General features: G+C 37.7%; 1 protein-coding gene and 1 long non-coding RNA gene across 2 annotated transcripts; one reads left to right on the plus strand and one right to left on the minus strand.

The window, feature by feature from the left end:
- The first annotated feature begins 1,597 nt into the window (after nt 1-1,597).
- Nucleotides 1,598-3,786, plus strand: LOC149678220 (uncharacterized). The gene is made up of 4 exons (XM_089836239.1): nt 1,598-1,710; nt 1,781-2,001; nt 2,408-2,718; nt 2,782-3,786. Exons 1-4 carry the CDS (start codon nt 1,674-1,676, stop codon nt 3,155-3,157), a joined length of 945 nt encoding a protein of 314 aa, XP_089692365.1. The 5' UTR covers nt 1,598-1,673; the 3' UTR covers nt 3,158-3,786.
- On the minus strand, nt 1,911-19,089 carry LOC149678221 (uncharacterized). Its single transcript, XR_016366049.1, has 6 exons — nt 18,666-19,089; nt 18,112-18,591; nt 17,193-18,025; nt 15,674-17,116; nt 15,413-15,576; nt 1,911-1,972 (listed from the first exon to the last, which is right to left on the minus strand). It is a non-coding gene; the product is annotated as an uncharacterized LOC149678221 (long non-coding RNA).
- Between the last annotated feature and the right edge of the window lie 1,242 nt (nt 19,090-20,331).

The following is a 20,331-nucleotide window of genomic DNA, read 5'->3' on the forward strand; positions in this document are numbered from 1 at the left end:
TTCGCCTCTCCTCAGTCGGAAAATATGACTGCAATTTTCGTCACTCGCGTCGTCGCGCTGACGTGAGTTTTCAAGAACCAATGAGATGCTGGTTGTAATTTAGAGACGGGGATTGACTCCGGACCTACGTTTGGACTGGAGATAAAGCTGGAAATCTGGCGAATTTATACCTTCTCTCTGAGATATTAGATATAACTTCTTGATTGCACCTAAAATAACTTCTTAGGCTACACCGCGGGAACTGAAGCGCATACCAACCGAATCGCCACAAAGTCTTTCGGAATAATCGGATTTAAAACTAACATAGTAAAAGGAGAGCGTAATAGCTAGGATATAAAATTTCAGAATGAAATTTCCGACAAGTTTTTTCTCGCATTGGTAAACACGTGGCAAGGCTTAGTCAAATGCCTCGTGAAAGACTTATAAGAAGACCTGATCAGATCCGACGTGTTGTCGACTGCAATTCAAATTAAGACTTAGGATGCGAGTTAGTACTAATAACTTTTACATCCTCTATAATATTACTCTAATTTACGGACGTTGTAGGTCTATATCAACTCTGTTCTACGTCTTCTCCTAATCGTATTTTGCAAACCAGTCAACATGAGTGATATACGAGTTGGAATAATTGAGGTAAGAATATTTCGACAACTACCTTTCAAGTTTCCCCCACCTCCAAACGCGGATTTCGACAAGTTTCAACCCTAAGGACTCAAATCCTTTACCATTTGTTAAAAATTACCATTTTCCTTTTGTAAGGAAACCACGGCATTCGATATCTGCCACAAACTCTACTCTTCAATACAGGAGTTTTTCAGCAAAAGGTTTAACGTGAGGTGCATATCTGTCACGCTTTTTCTTAACGCAATAATAAATGTTAACTTTTTTTAAAGCCTCGAACTTGTGTACATAACTTTGGAAAAGGGTAATGCGATTAGGGACCTGGGATATTTACCAGAGGTATTTTAAAAATTATAACTTTTTAAAATTTGATCAAGAAATACTAACGTAATATGAATTCCTAAATTTGCCCAAGAACGGTGGCTCTAAATTAAGTCGGAAGTAGCTAGTAGAATCCTGATTGGTGGGTTTGAAATTTCGCCCATGGGCAAAAGAGAACAATAAGAATTGCACACTCTCAAGTCATATTTTTTCCCCCTGCTGAAAGGGTGTCTACGTGAAATGGTATGGGGGTAACGTAACAGATGGGAATATATAAAACGTTAGTATTTAAACAAACCAATGGTTGAACATCCTATTTTACTTTCCAATCCCCAATCAAAAGCCTGGTTCTTCAACTTTTTACATGAAAGTTATATAAGGTTTGTATCTTTGTGGCAGGAAATTGACGTGCTGTTTTTTCCTGTACAAGTCAGTAATTTCTTCGCTAATGAGATGAAAGCGGGAATGACGAGCATTTATGATTCGGTTTCGACCTTTATCGTCTCTTCAGTCCCGAAAATGACCAAGAAACCATCTCTGTCTTTCCTCAACATGGAAGGACAAGTAACATGAACTTGCTCAGTATATTAAAAAATAAAGACAATAACAATTTCGTTCAACATTAACTGCAGTTCTCGATATCTTGGATGGCGAGTCTACTGGCAGTGTCGATCCTCTTGGCTTTGGCCACACCCAAAAATGGCCGAGCGTTTGTAATTATTTTCGTCGAAATGATATGGAAGAATTTCCTAATTTTTTTCTACGAACGTAAGCGCCTTTCAAATTAAATGGTGTAACAAATTCATACTTGAAACACACCTCGTATTTGTGGTCACAGCGTACAACCGTGTTGAGAAAGCGATCACGTGGCGACTGGCAGTCATGTCCTGGTTGATCGCGACCACTTTCATTTTCTTCGAAATATCAGGAAACCTGAAGTCGGATTTTACAGAGGTAGAATACGACACCGTGGACACCATCGACCAACTCGTCAAACAGGATTTTCGCAACGTCTGGTTCTGGGAGGGGTCTGACGAATTAAGTTCTCTGATCAAAAAAGTAAGTGTAAAAATACACAAATCGGTAATTTCGTAAATTCATTTGAACTACTACTAATATTTTGAGTATTGAAGCATATCTTTACCGAATCTAACCATAACGCATAGTTGGTATCAGCTAAATAGAAATAAAAAAATGTGAAACACGAATCAAAACGCTGGCGACGTGTGATTCGCGGAAAAAAAATATTTACAGACCCCTGCCCCGCGGAAATCTAGGGCACTCGCGTATTAATACTTTGGCGAGCGGCAGGCCCCAACTAAATTACTTGCAAATGGGGGTCTGGTAAAAACATATTTCACGGGATAAAGGGTTCTTCTGTTTCGTGCCTCGGAGGTGGAAAGGGGAACGTCTGATAGGGGTACCTAGTTTCTAAAATAATGAGAAATGGTGTTTGAATTTTTAGGCCAAAACAAACGAGAAGCACTACAGTAAGATACTCAGCGGCATTCCAAAAAGTTCAATTCTCTCGCCAGAAAACATGCTTTTGGGAGACCAGCTGGTCAAGATGGTCAAAAATGAGGATGGCAACACGAAATTCATGATCATTGGGTCGATGAATATTCAATTTCTTCTGATTTCAAATGGACAAATGGAAAATAAAATGCAATACGCTAACCAGTACTTCTTCTCGAAACCCATAGACGATAGCTTTTTGGTTTACCCCACTACGTTCAATTTTTCACAATCAATATTTATGGAGAAAGTCAACCTGATGTGAGATTGAAGAAACAAAGTGAGGCGTTTGTGACATTTAACACTTCATCATTTCCGTTTCAGGGTAGAGTTACTGGCAGAAAATGACCTCTCATTCGGATTTTTCTACCAAGCACGATATTTAGTCAATCTGGTGCAATGGAAACGGCCAAAGGAAGGGTTTTCAACGATTTCCTTTAATGAAATCGAAAGCCTATTTTCTGTGTACTTCGTGGGAATCGTGTTTGCCTTATTGGTTTTAATACTTGAAAATGTCACGTCTCGCCTTCTTTCTGTGAAGAATTTGAGAAGCACGAAAAAGGCCTCAAAACGACGCTTCCGCGGAGTTACCACCAAGCATTTAATTCCATCAGAAACAGCTTCACTTAACGAAATCCCAATAACATCACGGTCTTATAAGAAACACAACTCTGTCAGCATGGATATGTATATGTACTAACGTATTATGGGTTCACATCTCTCAAGTTGTACAAAGTATTTCGTTAACGCACACGAACAGAAGAAATATATGAATTGTAACTTGCCTTGTGAGTCAGAAGGAAATTTGCAGTTTTTCTCTCTGCGCATGGCCGAAATTTCAAACCCACCACTCGAGATTCCAAATGCCATAAAAATGCCTTTTTACTTTACCGGTAACAATTTGGACAAATCGCTACAATTTCCTTCTCTCCAGAATAACTAAGAGCTAAGAGAACAATAAATATGAATATCAAAAATTATGTTTACAAAAGTCCACTCAAATTTGTTATGAGACGTAACAAAAAGGCAGACGGACAATTTAAGCCGCGTCTTTCTTAAGTTTCAGTTGAAACTGACCCTATTTTTAAATGACACCATATACATCACATTTTAGTTTTTTCATTAGTATGGACTTGTTAGTTTAAACGTCATTTCATTTCGAATTGCTCGAGATTCAATTATTAGAACCTCAATAGCGCTACTAATAAATCATTAAAAATCAAGATTATTAACAATAATGATAATAAGTATAGTTTACTATAGTCAAAATATATTAATATATGACGTAGTATATAAATGTTTTTGCTTATAATGATAATAAAGTGTAATTGGATGAAATTTTCTTTTTTTTTTGTAAGTGTTGCAACACAGTCTTATTTTATACCTTGGCATTAAGTCGGGTCGATTTAAGTTAGCTCTTAACTCACGCGTGTTTTTTCAAGCGGAAAATAAAGAAAATTTAGTTCATATGAAAAAAATTACGAAAGCTATAATCTGGTATAATTACGAGCCGCTTTCCCCTACAGTCGCGACTATTTCACTTATACTAAGTGCTTTGCAATGCGGCAAGTAAGTAAACAAATTTTACCTTACATAAATTTCGATAAAATTACTTTAGGCGCGGTTGCTTTGGCATTTAGTTCGGTCGATTTTAGTTAAATGAACGTCTTGAATCACGATTCTTTCTTAAGGCTAAAAATCGGAAACTTACGTGAACACCACTACAACCGCCTTAGGAATAATTGCGTTGCAAACTAACATAGTGAACGGAAAACATTGCATAATAGGGAGGAAACCACCTTTTAAAGTAAAAATTCCCCCCTTACGTTTTCTCTCGATTTTAGAGTAGCGCCAGATCTATCCCTGGTAGCGCATAATGGTAGGGGGCAAGGCTTAGTCATGTGCAACGTGGAAGACATTGGCTCCAACTTTTCCACTACTTGTCGAGCGATTCAAATTAAGAATTCTGCCTGAAGAAGCGCTTTGGGATGCAAGGTAGTACTAATTACTTCTAAAACCTCAATACTATTACTCGCATTAATAAATTTATCAGGTGGAAAGTAACGATAATGAACTTTGAGAGAAAAGGTAGTATTTTTTGTGTCTCGAGCGTTTTAAATTTAAAGATATAGTAAAGCGTTCTTTTCGCTATATTTACGTCTTCTACACAGGCGTGCGCAGGGTTTTCAGTAAGGTCGGGCCGCCTAGTTAATTTTGCGCCCCTACCCCCTAACAAAAATGTTCTTAAGAATTCCAAAGGCCATTCTTTGGAACCCTATGGAGCCCTTGGGATCATTTCCTAAAGGAACAATTCCCAAAGACTTTCTTTGGAATTTCCTAAAGAAGTCTTGAGACAAATGTCCAAAGAATGTCTTGAGATTATTTTCCAAAGAAATTCTTTTGGAATTCTAGAGATAAATTTCCAAAGAAGGTATAAGGTTTATTTTCCAAAGAAACTCATTAGGAATTCTAAAGATTAATTTCCAAAGAAGGTATAACGAATATTTTCCAAAGAAATTCTTTAGGAATTCTAGAGGTAAATTTCCAAAGAATGTATAAGGTTTATTTTCCAAAGAAACTCTTTAGGAATTCTAGAGATTAATTTCCAAAGAAGGTTTAACGAATATTTTCCAAAGAAACTCTTTAGGAATTCTAGAGGTAAATTTCCAAAGAAGGTTTAACGAATATTTTCCAAAGAAATTCTTTAGGAATTCTAGAGGTAAATTTCCAAAGAATGTATAAGGTTTATTTTCCAAAGAAACTCTTTAGGAATTCTAGAGATTAATTTCCAAAGAAGGTCTTGGGTTTGTTTTAAAAGAAATTCTTTAGAAACTCTTGAGATCAATCTCCAAAGAACATCTAGGGAATATTTGCCAACGAAATTCTTCAAGAATACTTGAGATCAATTTCCAAAGAACGTATGTGGAATATTTTTCAACGAAATTCTTAAAGAATTCTTGAGATAAATTTCCAAAGAAAGTCTAGGGTTAATTTCCCAAAGAAATTCGATAGGAATTATTGAGATAAATTTCCAAAAAACGTCTATGGAATATTTTCCAACGAAATTCTTAAGGAAATCTTGAGATAAATTTCCAAAGAAGGTCAGGGGTTAATTTTCCAATGAAATTCGTTTAGAATTCTAGAGATGAATTTCAAAGGACCAGCAGATATATTAGCAATTATGCTTTACATATAATTATCTCAAAATATTTTACCCAAAATTGTTTTGCTTAAGTTTTCCTGCATAGGCATTGACTTGATAGCTAAATAATTAAAAACGTTTCACAAAGGCTTGTCCCGTAGCTAAGGCTCAGCAATTGCTGAAATGGTTTATCATATTTACCTATTTTCGTTTTTTTTTCCTTTAATAATTCGTGAGGTGTTTATGCAAAGGATAAATTAAATTAAAAGTAAAATACACGTAATTAAAATCGTGTTGTTTAGATTTACATGCAGGGAGTATAAGCTGGCAGTCGAAACTTTCGCTTTTGAAAAGTAAAATTAACCTTAAATTAATTCTTTTGTGACATGTTTTATCTTTATTTCGAGCGTAATTAGAGTCCCAAATAAATATTTTTTAAAAAATATTGTAGATAAAATTAGGTTAAACGCGTTTCTGGTACTCAAAAAACTCTCAGTGAAAATACATTATTAAACTTAACAACTACATATGTATCTACTGCTTGGCCATTGAAGCCTCCAAAACCCCCTTAGTAACCCATACAATTGCACAAGATTAAAACTTTCTGCCGTTTACGGATGTTTTTAAGTCGATTATATGTCTGACTTTATAAGCAGTTTCGCACTGCATGCGGGAACTGCCCGTGCTATAAGAAGTGTTGTTCAGCATATTAGAACTGCACTCCCTGCATTGGGATATGGTTCTGCATGTGAGAACTATCCTCGTTTCTAGAGGGCTAGATTAATTTACCCCATAATCTTCCCTATATTTCCCGAGAAAATTCCAAAGATATTTCCCAAGAAAATTCAAACGTTATTTCCCAAGGAAATTCCAAAGTTATTTCCCAAGGAAATTCCAAAGATAATTCCCAAGAAAATTCCAAAGATAATTCCAAAGATATTTCCCAAGAAAATTCCAAAGTTATTTCCCAAGAAAATTCCAAAGTTATTTCCCAAGAAAATTCCAAAGTTATTTCCCAAGAAAATTCCAAAGTTATTTCCCAAGAAAATTCCAAAGCATTTTCCAAAGAAAAAGAAACCAATATTCCCCAATTTCCCTAAGAACTCCTTAAGGATTTCTAAAGAAATTTCCCAAGGAATTTTCTAAAGAGTTCTAAAGAAGATTTTTGTAAGGGTTAACACCCGAGACTATACGAGAGAACACAAAATTTTCCCGTCCCCCGTCTGACCATCGCATTTCTCATAGTGGCTCTGTTATTCACATTTCCGTTCCCTTTCGGCGTTTCGCTGATGTTCCTGCAGTCTGCAGAACTAATACCCAAATTTTGCGTCCTTATTTTTCCGGCTTTTGCGCCCCCTTGAAACATTTCATGTCGGGCCAGGGCCCACCCTGCCCGACCCGTGCGCACGCCTGTGGTCTTCTACGGCTGTTGTTGGCACGAATGGCAGGAATTTTGTGCTGGGAAAGCTCCTGTTGGGCTTTGAAATACGCCCGTGTCACGTTTTATCTGTTCTACATTCATATACCCGTTTTATTTAGTGTAATTCAAAGATCTTTCAGCATGAAGGATATTCAGGTTGGAGTTATCGAGGTAAGAGGATGTAGTCGATGTTTGAAGCATCTTAAAACTCGATTCCGTACCTATAAATCGAGATACTTCGTGACAGATTAACGTTGTTCTAAATTTTGTCTTTCTCGTAGGAAACTCAGGAATTTGAGATCGGAAAAAATCTCTACGCTTCGGTTGAAACGTTTTTCAGTAAAAGATTTAACATTAGGTAAACATTTACTACACGTCATCTTTAAAGTCTTGTATGATCAAATAACATATTTTACTCGAAGCATCGATATCGTGCCCGTACCTGTAAAGGTTTTAAATACGTTTCGAAACCGGAGTGAGCTATCAAAGGTAATGATCATAATTTCAAACGTCAACGTAGCAGAAATATCACTTTCACAAACCAGTTGTTAATATTAGCACACGTATTCATTAAATAAGGCAGGAGTTGTCAGTGAGCGAGTAGCATTTTGATATATATTCATCGCCAGATAGAACTAACAGCGGGTCCCGTGTTCATTGCATGGTTTTTCGAAACATGGTTCCTAAATTGATTTGCATCTGACAAAATTATCTGATATTGCGACTTGATAGAAATCAATTCTAGATAAAAGTTTTAAAGAGCGGCACCAGATACTTGCGGGAGCTCAAACGGCAGACTTGCTTTTACTACTTGGAAAGCTACAGCACCCGCAAGCCTCTGGTTCAGCCCTTAGATTATACAGTTTTCAAAGGATCGAAGGTCATTTTTGTTCCCCCTTACTTGAATCAATCCAAAAAGCATCTGGACTTTAGTTATGAAGCGCTATAACAAAAAGACTTAACATTTAGTTTAGCTTTAAATTGTACAGAAAATAATGTTGGAATAATTTTTCCAGGATATAGACGTGATGTTTTATCCTATCCAAGTCGAAACTGTGTATTCCCCGGAGATGAAAAGCCGAATTACGGCCGTTTGCGATTCAGCGTCGACTTTCATCATCTCTTCAATCCCGAAAATGACCAAGAAACCATCTCTCTCAACATGGAAGGACAAGTAACATAAACTTAATCCGTTTAATACAAGGAATTTCAATAAAAATTTCTTTGAACATTAACTTTAGTTCTCGATATCTTGGGTGGTTAGTCTGTTGGCAGTTTCCATCATCTTGGCTTTGGCCACGGCCAAAAATGGGCGTGCATTCGTCGTGACTTTTTTCGAAATGATCTGGAAGAATTTACTCCTCTTTTTCTTCGAACGTAAGCATATTCGAATTTAAATGCTGTAATAAATCCATACTTTAAATTCGACTTGGAATTTTGGTCACAGCGTACAGCCGTGTTGAGAAAGGGATCGCGTGGCGTGTGGCAGCCATGTCCTGGTTGATCGCGACCACTTTCATTTACTTCGAAATATCAGGCAACCTGAAGTCGGATTTCACCGAGAAGGACTACGATACTGTGGACACGGTCGACCAACTCGTGAAAAAGGGTTTCAAAAATGTCTGGTTCTGGGACGGCACTGACGAATTTGTATCTTTTCGCAGAAAAGTAAGTGCAAAAATACATCAATCGAGCAGTAATTGAACACGAGCAAGCGAACATTGTCAGAAATGTTATATAAAACCAAGTTCTTCATAGTGGTATAGGGTTGACTTCAACCGAACTTTTACATCTTTTATAATTACACTCACTCGATTCATACGAAATAAAAAAGATAACGAATAAATTGAAATTCATGTATTTATGCTTCTAAAACTACTGGATGATTTCAAAAGAACCAGAAAATTCATTTCTAGGTCAACGTCTCCATCCCAGAGAGCTCAATAATTGCGGTTGAGAACGGGGTTTTTGGAGAAGAGTTCGTCAACGTCGCGCAAGACGTCGGTGACAACAGAAAGTTCATGGTCGTTGGGACACTGATAATGCAATATCTTCTGCTTGAAAATCAACACATGGAAAATAAAATAGAGTATGCGAACAAATACTACTTTTCGCCGTCCATAGAAAAAACGCTTTTGGGTTTTGCTGTTTCCTACAATTTCTCGCAATCAAAGTTTATGGAGAAATTCAACTTGATGTAAGACTAAAGAAACGAAGATGCTTCTGTAATTGTGTAATTTGTAACACACAAATCACCATTTCAGGGCAGAGTTAGTCGTAGAAAACGACCTCTTTTTCCTTCACTTTTACAAAGCGCGATACTCGATCGATCTCATCAAATGAATCAGCCAGTGGACGACTTTTCAACAATATCCGTAAAGGAAATCGAAAGCCTTCTTTCTCTGTTCTACGTGGGAAACGTCATTGCGGTATTGGCTTTACTTCTGGAAATTGCATTGTCGCTTGTGATATCAGTGAAGAAATCGAGAATTGCAAGAAAACCCTCAAGACGACGTTCCCATAGAGTTAATCTACAATCTGTTTTACAGCCACTGAAGAGAAGTCAAAACTGTTAATATTAAGATTTTGCATGCTGAAAGCTTTGATACTGTTACTAAATGGCAGACAGACAATTTAAGCCGGTTCTTTCTTAAAATAGTAAAATGACACCTTTTGGGACTAGAAACACGATATTATACCTTACGTTAAGAACCCTAATTGCGTTACTAATAAATAATTCAAAATCAAGATTATTAATAAATAAGTTAATAACAGTCAAAATAATTTATTATATGATGTAGCATATAAATGCATTGGGTTGAAATTAAAATTAAGTTTAGTTGGATACAATTTTATTTTTTTTAAATTGTTTAAACATTAAGTCCTACTTTTGTACCTTGGCATGAAGTCGGGTCGATTTAAATAACTAAAACGGCTAAACTCGCGACTGTTTCTCCAAACGCAAAACGAAAAACATTTAAGTCAATAAGACCTCAAATGTGCGAGAGCTATACCTTGCTATAATAACGAACCGCTTCGGCCAGATGTACATAGATGTCTTCTACTTAGAATATTTAACAAATAATTTTCGGAGCCTTTCTGCTTGAATAAAAGGGGAGGACGTGTTACGCATAATGCATTTCAACCTAGAAACCACGTGATATTGACGTAGCTATCGACCTGCGCCGTGACTACCGCGACCTATGAACGTCGAACCCGAATGTAAAGAAGTTATTTTTAAGAGTTCTGAACGAGTAAACCACGGTTGTGCCATATACGTCAATGGCCAATGAAACGGGAGGAAGGAGGGGAAGGCGGTTTAACAAAGTTCTAAGGCCTTCCCCCTACCTTCAATCAGATATTAAAATGGGCTCTATGGCCTCTGAAATATTCCAAGTAGAAGAAATCAACGTAATCCACGGAAACTTCATTTAGCGCTGTAACCTTCTCATTTTGTTGGATCGATTTCGTCTAAAATAATTACTTGGGTCACGATAAATTCTTTAGGCTACAAAGCGGAAACTAAAGCGAACGCCAGTGTCTTTCGGAATAATCGGATTTAAAACTAACAGATAGTAGTGAATGAGAGCGTAATACGTAGGACATCACCATTCAAAATAAAATTTCCCTTAAGTTTTCTCTCGTATTGATAAAAGCAAGTAATTGTGTGTGTGTGTCAAGGCAAGGTCAAATGCCTCATAAAAGACATGAACGGCTCCGACGTGTCGACTGCTTTTCAAGCAATTCAAATTAAGACTTAGGGATGCGAGTTAGTGCTGATAACTTCTAAAGCCTCTATAATATTACTTTAATTAATTTACGGACGTTGTATATCAACTTCTACGTCTTCTCCTAATCGTATTTTGGAAATTAGTCAACATGAGTGACGCACGAGTGGGAATAATTGAGGTAAGAATATTTTTTCCAACTAGCTTTCAAGATTCCACTACTTCAAAACGCGGATGAAAATCCTTCACCATTTGTTAAAAATAACCATTTTCCTTTTGTAAGGAAACCAGAAATTTTGAGATTTGCGAAAAACTCTACTCTTCCCTAGAGGAGTTTTTCAGAAAAAGGTTTAACCTGAGGTGCATATCTGACACGCTTTTTCTTAACACAATAATAAATGTTAACTTTTTTTCAAGCGTCGAACTGGTGTCCATAAGTTTGGAAGAGGGTAATGAGATTAGGAACCAGGGATATTTACCAGAGGTATTTTAAATAATTAGAGTTTTGAAGATTAGATGTAGAAACACTAACGTTATATCAGAAGTATATTAAATTAGCCTAGGCTAATTTAATGGACTTCTGGATATATGGATTCAAAATTTGGCCCAAGAACGGATGCGAGGTGGCAATAAATGAAGTTGGAAGTAGCTAGTGTGGGGAAAGGAGTTATAGCTCAATCGAGAATCCTGAATGGTGGGTTTGAATTTTCACCCATGCGCAGAGGGAATAATTAAGAACTTCTCTCTCAGTCAAAAGGTTAGGAGGTAGCAAATAATATTTTTCTCCCTGCTTGGGAACGTTAGAGATGGGAATCTATAAAACGTTAGTATTTATACAAATCAATGGTTGAACATCCTATTTTACTACGCAATTTTAAATTAAAAGGATAGTCCTTGAACCTTTTACACAAAATAAATATGGGGTTTGTATCTTTTCGGCAGAAAATAGACGTGCTGTTTTATCTTACACAAATCAATAATTTCTTTACTCCCGAGATGAAATCGGGAATGACGAGCGTTTATACTTCCATATCAACCTTTATCATCTCTTCAATCCCGAAAATGTCCAAGAAACCATCTCTGTCTTTCCTCAACATGGAAGGACAAGTAACATGAACTAACTCCATATACTCTAAAGAAAGACAATAACAATATTTTCGACATTAACTGTAGTTTTCGATATATTGGATGGTGAGTCTATTGGCAGTGTCGATGCTCTTGGCTTTAGCCACGCCCAAAAATCAAAATGGCCGACCGTTCGCCCTAACGTTAGTCGAAATGATCTGGAAGAATTTCCTCCTTTTTTTCTACGAACGTAAGTGCTTTACATTTCAAGTGACGCAGTATTTTGTTCTCGAAAATCGACCCGTATTTGTGGTCACAGCGTACAACCGTGTCGAGAAAGCGATCGCGTGGCGAGTGGGCGCCATGTCCTGGTTGATCGCGACCACTTTCATTTTCTTCGAAATATCAGGCAACCTGAAGTCGGATTTCACCGAGAAGGACTACAATACTGTGGACACGATTGACAAACTCGTCAAACAAGATTTTCACAACGTTTGGTTCTGGGATGGCACTGACGAATTAAGTTCTCTGATCAAAAAAGTAAGTGTAAAAATACACCAATCGAATTTACCGAATTTAACCATAATGTAAGATTGATATCAGCTAAAATAAATAAAAGTGACAAGACGTGAAACAAGAATCAAAACGTAGGCGACGCGTAATACGCGGAAAAAATATTTACAGACCCCCTCCCCCTCGGAATTCTAGAGCACACGCGTATTAATACTGCCGCTAGCGCCAGGCCTCAACCAAATTACTTGATAATGGGGTCTGGTAAAAAAATATTTCACGAAATTAAGCGTTCTTCTGTCACGTGCCCCGGACGGGGCGGGGAACGTCTGGTAGGTTTCCTAGTTTCAAAGATAATGAAAAATGGTGTTTGAATTTTTAGGCCAAAACAAACGAGAAGCGCTACAGTAAGATACTCAGCGGCATTCCAAAAAGTTCAATTCTCCCGCCAGAAAACATGCTTTTGGGAGACCAGCTTGCAAACATCGTCAAAAATGGAGATGGCAACACGAAATTCATGGTGGTCGGGTCAATGAATATTCAATTTATTCTGATTTCAAATGTAGAAATGAACAATAAAATGCAATACGCTAACCAGTACTACTTCTCGAAGCCCATAGACGAAAGCCTTTTGGTTTACCCCACTTCGGCCAATTTTTCAAAATCAAAATTCATGGAGAACGCCAACCTGATGTAAGATTGCAGAAACAAAGTGAGGCGTTTGTCACATTTAACGCTTTGTCAATGTCCTTTCAGGGTAGAGTTACTGGCCGAACATGACATCGCATTCGGGTATTTCTACCAAGCACGATATGCAGTCAATCTGGTGCAATGGAAACGACCAATGGAAGAGTTTTCAACTATTTCCGTCAATGAAATCGAAAGCGTGTTTTCTGTGTACTTCGTGGGAATCGCGTTTGCCTTATTGGCTTTAATTCTTGAAAATGTGACTTCTCTTCTTCTTTCTGTGTCGAAGTCGAAGTCGAGAAGCACGAAGAGAGCCTCAAAACGACGCTTCACGGAGTTACCACCAAACTTATAATTCCTTCAGACAGAGCTTCGCTTAACGACATTCCAATAACATCACAGTCTTATATGGAACACACCTCTGTCAGCATGGATATGAATATGAACTAACGTATTATGGGTTTCCATCTCTTACGTTACACAAATTTTTCTCTTGGGCGCATCGGCGAAATTTCGAACCCACAACTCTGGATATAGTTCGTTTTTCCAACGTGAAGGCAAGGTTGATGTGGCAATATGCGAGACCTAAGAGAAATAGTCGAATAACTGTGGAACAGCTCAGGTCCGGTAGGACGCTTGAAAATGGGGAAGGAATACTAAGAAAAATCGCGGGCCGTACGGTTGCGCATATATTTCCCCATCATCCTCGCTCTCACTTGAAAGTACAGTAGATCTATACCTAACAGAATTTTTAAAACTATTTTGCACTTGTCCTTTTAATAGTTTTCACTTCGATATAGATTCTTTAAATGAATATAAATGGTTTCATTGTAATTTTTCCATTCAATAAAATGTCGACAAAGCTTGGATTGCGTCCATTAGGCTAAAAAAACCAATACGATTATTACTCATGGAACCTAAGACTTTGGCCCAAAAGACATAAAAGTGCTTAGTTTTTTTTTTTTTGACAAACCATTATAATTTCTTACTCTCCCAAATAACAAAGAGTTAAGAGAGCAATAAATATGAATAATACCAATTATGTTTTACAACATTCGAGAGAAAAAACTCAATAGTTCTCGGCTCAGCTTGATGCTTTGTGTGGCTCAAAAAAATACTATACACGTTTCGAGTTCTATACATTCTCCTATTTCCAAGCAACCAATGAAAAAAGGTACAATTTCTGACTTCACGAGGGTAAACAAACTAGTCAGTATTTCGCGGTTAGTTTGAATTCAAAATATATAACGTAAATCTCTTGTTTTTAAACGTTTAAGTCGAATTTTTTCGTGTCCCACAGAATTTTCTACCTAAAACTGATGCCTTTTAAAAGATAGAGAGTATCCCTTTAATATGACTTTAAGAGTACGTGAGATATATCCGGTAATTTATATATTTAATTTATATTAAGGTATTTACTCACGAATGTTGCTTTCGTGAGTTTCTCCGCAATGCGACAAGGAAGTCATAACTACCTTAAACACTAAACACACAAAAATAAATGTAATTAAAAAAGTAATGAGAACTCACTAAGCGCTGTCGACGGTAATTTAGTTGGATCGATTTCATCAAACATACACGTTAGGTCACGATCCTGCCTTAAGGCCACAAAACGCGAACTAAAGCGTATACCACCAGAAGAAGCATTGGAATAATCGGTTTTATAACTCACATAGTGAACGGAGAGTTCGGAAACAATGCGTATCAGGTAGTGAACGCATTTTAAAATAAAATTTACCTCAAGTTTTCTCTCGCATCAAGAAAAGCACGTAAATTTATGTGGCAAGGCGTAATGAAATGCTTCGCGAAAGACATGAACCTGTCCGATGTTTCGATTGCTTTTCAAGCAATTCAAATTAAGATTTAAGAGATGAGAGTTAGTGCTAATCACTTCTAAAGCCTCTATAATATTCCTTAAATTACGAACGTTGTATATCACCTTTTTCTACGTATTTTCCTAATCTAATTTTGCATATTAGTCAACATGAGTGATATACGAGTTGGGATAATTGAGGTAAGAATATTTCGACAACTACCTTTAAAATATCCATAATTTCAAAAAGCGTATTTCGACAAGTTTCAACACTAAAGAGCTTCGATTATTTACCATTTGTAAAAAATTAACATTTTTCCTTTTGTAAGGAAACCAAGGTTTTTGAAATCTGCGAGAAACTCTACTCTGCAATACAGGAGTTTTTCAGTAAAAGGTTTAACGTCAGGTGAATAAAAGTCACGTTTTCTCTTAACGTAATATTAAAAGTATACATTTTGAAGCGTCGAAATTGTGCCAATAAATATGGTTGAGGGTAATGCGATTTGGAACCGGGGATATTTACCAGAGGTATTTTAAAAATTGGATATTAGTACCAAGGAAATCTGGGAGAAATAGATGCTCTAACTCACCGCTCGAGATTTTTCCGAGTATTCTTCCTCTATATTCTAGCGTCCCACCGGACCTGAGCTGTTCCACAGTTAGCGCGCCTATTCCTCTCAAATTTCGCATCTTCCCGCCCTTCATACTTTTGAGTACAAAAGCGTGCGCTTAGCGCTGCAAGCGAGGCCTCCATCTAGGGTTTGTATGAATAACCATGGTTGAACAGCCTATCCCCAATCAAAAGCCTGGTTCTTCAACTTTTTTACATGGAAGTTATATAAAGGTTGTACCCTTTCGGCAGGAAATGGACCTCCTGTTTTTTCCAATGCAAGTCAATAATTTCTTTACTCCCGAGATGAAATCGGGAATGACGAGCGTTTATACTTCGGTATCAACCTTTATCATCTCTTCAATCCCGAAGATGACCAATAAACCATCTCTGTCTTTCCTCAACATGGAAGGAAAAGTAACATGAACTAACTCCATATGTTCCTAAAGAAAGACAATAACAATTTCTTTCAACATCACCTGCAGTTCTCGATATCTTGGATGGTGAGTCTATTGGCAGTGTCGATCCTCTTGGCTTTGGCCACGCCCAAAAATCAAAATGGCCGACCGTTCCTCCTAACGTTAGTCGAAATGATCTGGAATAATTTCCTCCTTTTTTTCTACGAACGTAAGTGCTTTACATTACAAGTGACGCAGTATTTTGTTCTCGAAAATCGACCCCTCTTTGTTGTCACAGCGTACAACCGTGTTGAGAAAGCGATCGCTTGGCGCGTGGGGGCCATGTCCTGGTTGATCGCGACAACTTTCATTTTCTTCGAAATATCAGGCAAACTCAAGTCTGATTTCACCGAAAAGGACTACGATACCGTGGATACCATCGACCAACTCGTCAAACAGGATTTTCACAACGTCTGGTTCTGGGATGGCACAGATGAATTAACATCTTTGCGCAAAAAAGTAATTCCTTCCTTTTTTAAGTCTCTTATTACACCCGGGCAATGTCGGATAGCTCACCTAATTCCTTATATAAGGCTTTTTTTTCACAATTAGGCCAAAACGAACAAGAACCGCTACAGTAAGATACTAAGCGGCATTCCAGAAAATTCAATTCTCCCGCCAGAAAACATGCCTTTCGGAAACGAGCTCGCGAACATCGTTAAAAATGAGGACGGGAACATGAAATTCATGGTTATTGGGTCAATGAATATTCAATTTGTTCTGATTTCAAATGAAAAAATGGAAAATAAAATGCAATACGCTAACAAATACTACTTCTCGAAGCCCGTAGATAAGAGCCTTTTGGTTTACCCAACTACGTCAAATTTTTCACGATCAAAGTTCATGGAGAAAGTAAACCTGATGTAAGATTGAAGAAACAAAGTGAGGCATTTGTCACTTTTAACGCTTCACATTGACGTTTCAGGGTAGAGTTACTGGCAGAAAATGACATCGCATTCGGATTTTTCTACCAAGCAAGATATTCAGTCAATCTGGTGCAATGGCAACGGCCAAAGGAAGAATTTTCAACCATTTCCTTCAATGAAGTCGAAAGTCTATTTTCTGTGTACTTCGTGGGAATCGCGTTTGCCTTATTGGTTTTAATACTTGAAAATGTCACCTCTCTTCTTCTTTCGGGGAAGAAGTCGAGAAGCACGAACAAAGGATCAAAACGACGCTTCCGCGGAGTTACCACCAAACTTATAATTCATTCACACAGAGCTTCGCTTAACGATATAACAATAACATCACGGTCTTATAAGAAACACAACTCTGTCAGCATGGATATGTACATGTACTAACCACTTATGGGTTCCCATATCCATCCACCGCTATCTTTTACCCACATTTTGTAGCCTCCCACCGTACCCGAGCTGTTACACAGATAGCGCGGCTACTTCTCTCAGATTCTGCATCCTCCCCCATTATTCTCCCTCTCACTTGATGGTTCAGTAGTCAGTAGATTTACACCTAACAGAAATAGTAAAATTAAATTGCACTTCACCCTTTAATCATTTTCATTTCGATATAGGTACTTTGAATGGTTTAAATAAATATAAATAGTTTCATTGTTATTTTGTCGTTCAAAGTAAGAGCTTTCCTATATTTAATTTGAAAAAAAAGTCGTTAAAGCTTGAATTAGGGTCATTAGGCTAGAAAAAAAAGTACCATTATTATTCATGGAACCTAAGCCTTTGTCCCAAATGGCATAAGAGTGCGTTGTTTTTATACTTTACCAATAACAATTTTGACAAATTGCTATAATTTCTTATTCTCTCCAAGAGTTAAGAGAACAACAAACATGTCTTACCTTTGAACCTTAGCATGAAGTCGGGTCGATTTAAGTAAGTTCAGCTTCTTAACTCAAGCATGTTTCTTCAAGCGGAAAATAAGTTAATTAGAGCTTAAGTGTGCGAGAGCTATAACCTGATAAAATTACGTCCGCTTCGACCACGAGAACATATACTTCCTCTACTTGGAATGATTAACATATACTTCTCTGAGTCTCTCTGCTTCAATAAAATGGGAGGTGTAGAAACGTCACCCATGACGTCATGCATATGAACTTAGAAACCACATGCTATTGACGTAGCTAGCGACCTATGTGCGTCGAACTCAAGTTCTCTTTGCGTGTTCTGAACGGATCGACGGTTGTCAATAGGCAACGAAAAGCGAGGTAAGAGTGACCGGTTTTAATAAAGCCTTAAAGCCCTCCCCTTACCTTCAATAAGATAATAAAATGGGGTTTATGGTCGCTGAGAGATTCCAAGTGGAAGAAATCCATGTATTGCTCCGAAATTTCACTAAGCGTTGTCGCCTTAGCATTTAGCTGGGTCGATTTCAGACACAAAAACTCCTTAGGTCACGATTTTTTCTTCAGGCCACAAAGCGGGAACCTCCAGAAGCGCCATAAAGTCTTTAGTAATTATCAGGTATAAAACGTAGTGCTCCCTTACGTTTTGTCTCGTATTGAGGGAAATGCATAATGGTATGTGGCAAGGCCTAGTCGAAGGACTCCTGAAAGGCGTACAGGAAAACCTTATCGACTCCGAGGTGTCGACTGTTTGTCAAGCAATTGAAATTAAGACGTCTCCTTCGAGAGGCGCTTGGGGATACGAGTTAGTAATAATTACTTCGAAAACATCAATAATATTAATTTACGGACGTTGTTTATCAATTTTGCCTTACGTTTTTACGTACTCTAAATTTGAAAATTAGTCAACATGAGTGATATACGAGTAGGAATAATTGAGGTAAGAATATTTCGACAACTACCTTTCAAGTTTCCACAAATTCAAAACGCGTATTTCGACGAGTTTCAACACTAAATAACATATTTCCTTTTATAAGGAAACTAAGGCATTTGAGATCTGCGAGAAACTCTACTCGTCGATACCGGAGGGTTTCAGTAAACGGTTTAACCTGAGGTGAATATCAGTCACGCTTTCTCTTAACGCAATAGTAAATGTATTCTCTTTCGAAGCGTCGATATGGTGTCCATAACTTTCGAAGAAGCTAATAATAACATTTGGAACCGTGGATATTTATCTGAGGTATTTTAAAAATAAGATACGAGTACCAAGAATGATGGGGGCCAGACTTCCATAATGAATATGTATAAATACCTACGAAATATGGATTCCCAATTTGTGAGGTGGTTCTAAATTGAGTAGCGTGTGGTTACTGGTTAGGCCACGTGGCGAAAAGGAGGGAGCTTTGAAGAATCATGACTGATATAGGTTTGAAATTTCGAAGAGAGAAAAAAATAGTAACTTCCCTCACGTGAGCCACAAAAGGTTGAGGGGGGGGTTTAACAAGTCATATTTTTCTCTCTCCTCAACCTGCATCTAAGCGAAATGCGTTGTGGAACACAAGAGATGGGAATCCATAATACGTTAGTATTTATACATATCGATGGTTGAACAGCCTATTTTAGTACGAAATTCCCATTGAAAAGACTGGTACATCAGTTTTTACAGTTAAAATATGTGGGGTTTGTATCTTTTCGGCAGGAAATGGACGTGCTGTTTTTTCCTATGCAAGTCAACAATTTCTTTACTCCCGAGATGAAATCGGGAATGACGAGCGTTTATACTTCGATATCAACCTTCGTCGTCTCTTCGGTCCCGAAAATGACCAAGAAACCATCTCTGTCTTTCCTCAACATGGAAGGACAAGTAACACGAACTTACTCCCTATATTCTAAAGAAAGACAATAACAATTTCTTTCAACACCAACTGCAGTTCTCGATATCGTGGATGCTGAGTCTATTGGCAGTGTCGATCCTCTTGGCTTTGGCCACGCCCAAAAATCAAAATGGACGACCGTTCCTCCTAACGTTAGTCGAAATGATCTGGAAGAATTTCCTCCTTTTTTTCTACGAACGTAAGTGCTTTACATTTCAAGTGACGCAATATTTTGTAATCGAAAACCGACTTGGAATTCTGGTCACAGCGTACAACCGTGTCGAGAAAGCGACCGCGTGGCGCGTGGCAGCCATGTCCTGGCTGATCGCGACCACTTTCATTTTCTTCGAAATATCAGGCAAACTAAAGTCGGATTTCACCGAGATGGACTACGACACTGTGGACACGATTGACCAACTCGTCAAACAGGATTTTCACAACGTTTGGTTCTGGGATGAATTAACATCTTTGCGTAAAAAAGTAATATACTTGATGGAAAGGTTTAGGCGAGGGGGTAGACGCTCTAGATCTCTGTGTACACCTGAGTTCAAAAGAGTTCAGCTTTGACAGTGCATTGAGTTCAAATCCTTCGGAACTCAGAGTTCAGCTTTGACAGAACATTGAGTTCAGGTCATATTGTACACCTGAGTTCTCAAGTGTCTTCCCCCTCGGGTTTAGGTAACATGACATTATACCTTCAAAGAACGGCCTTTCTCTAGATGTACAAGTCACGTAAAATAGTTACGTATGAGGC

This window comes from Phalangium opilio, unplaced genomic scaffold (genome assembly GCF_054372755.1).
Source record: "Phalangium opilio isolate 3A_F unplaced genomic scaffold, DU_Popi_V2 ptg000042l_1, whole genome shotgun sequence".
Lineage (NCBI taxonomy): Eukaryota > Metazoa > Arthropoda > Arachnida > Opiliones > Phalangiidae > Phalangium > Phalangium opilio.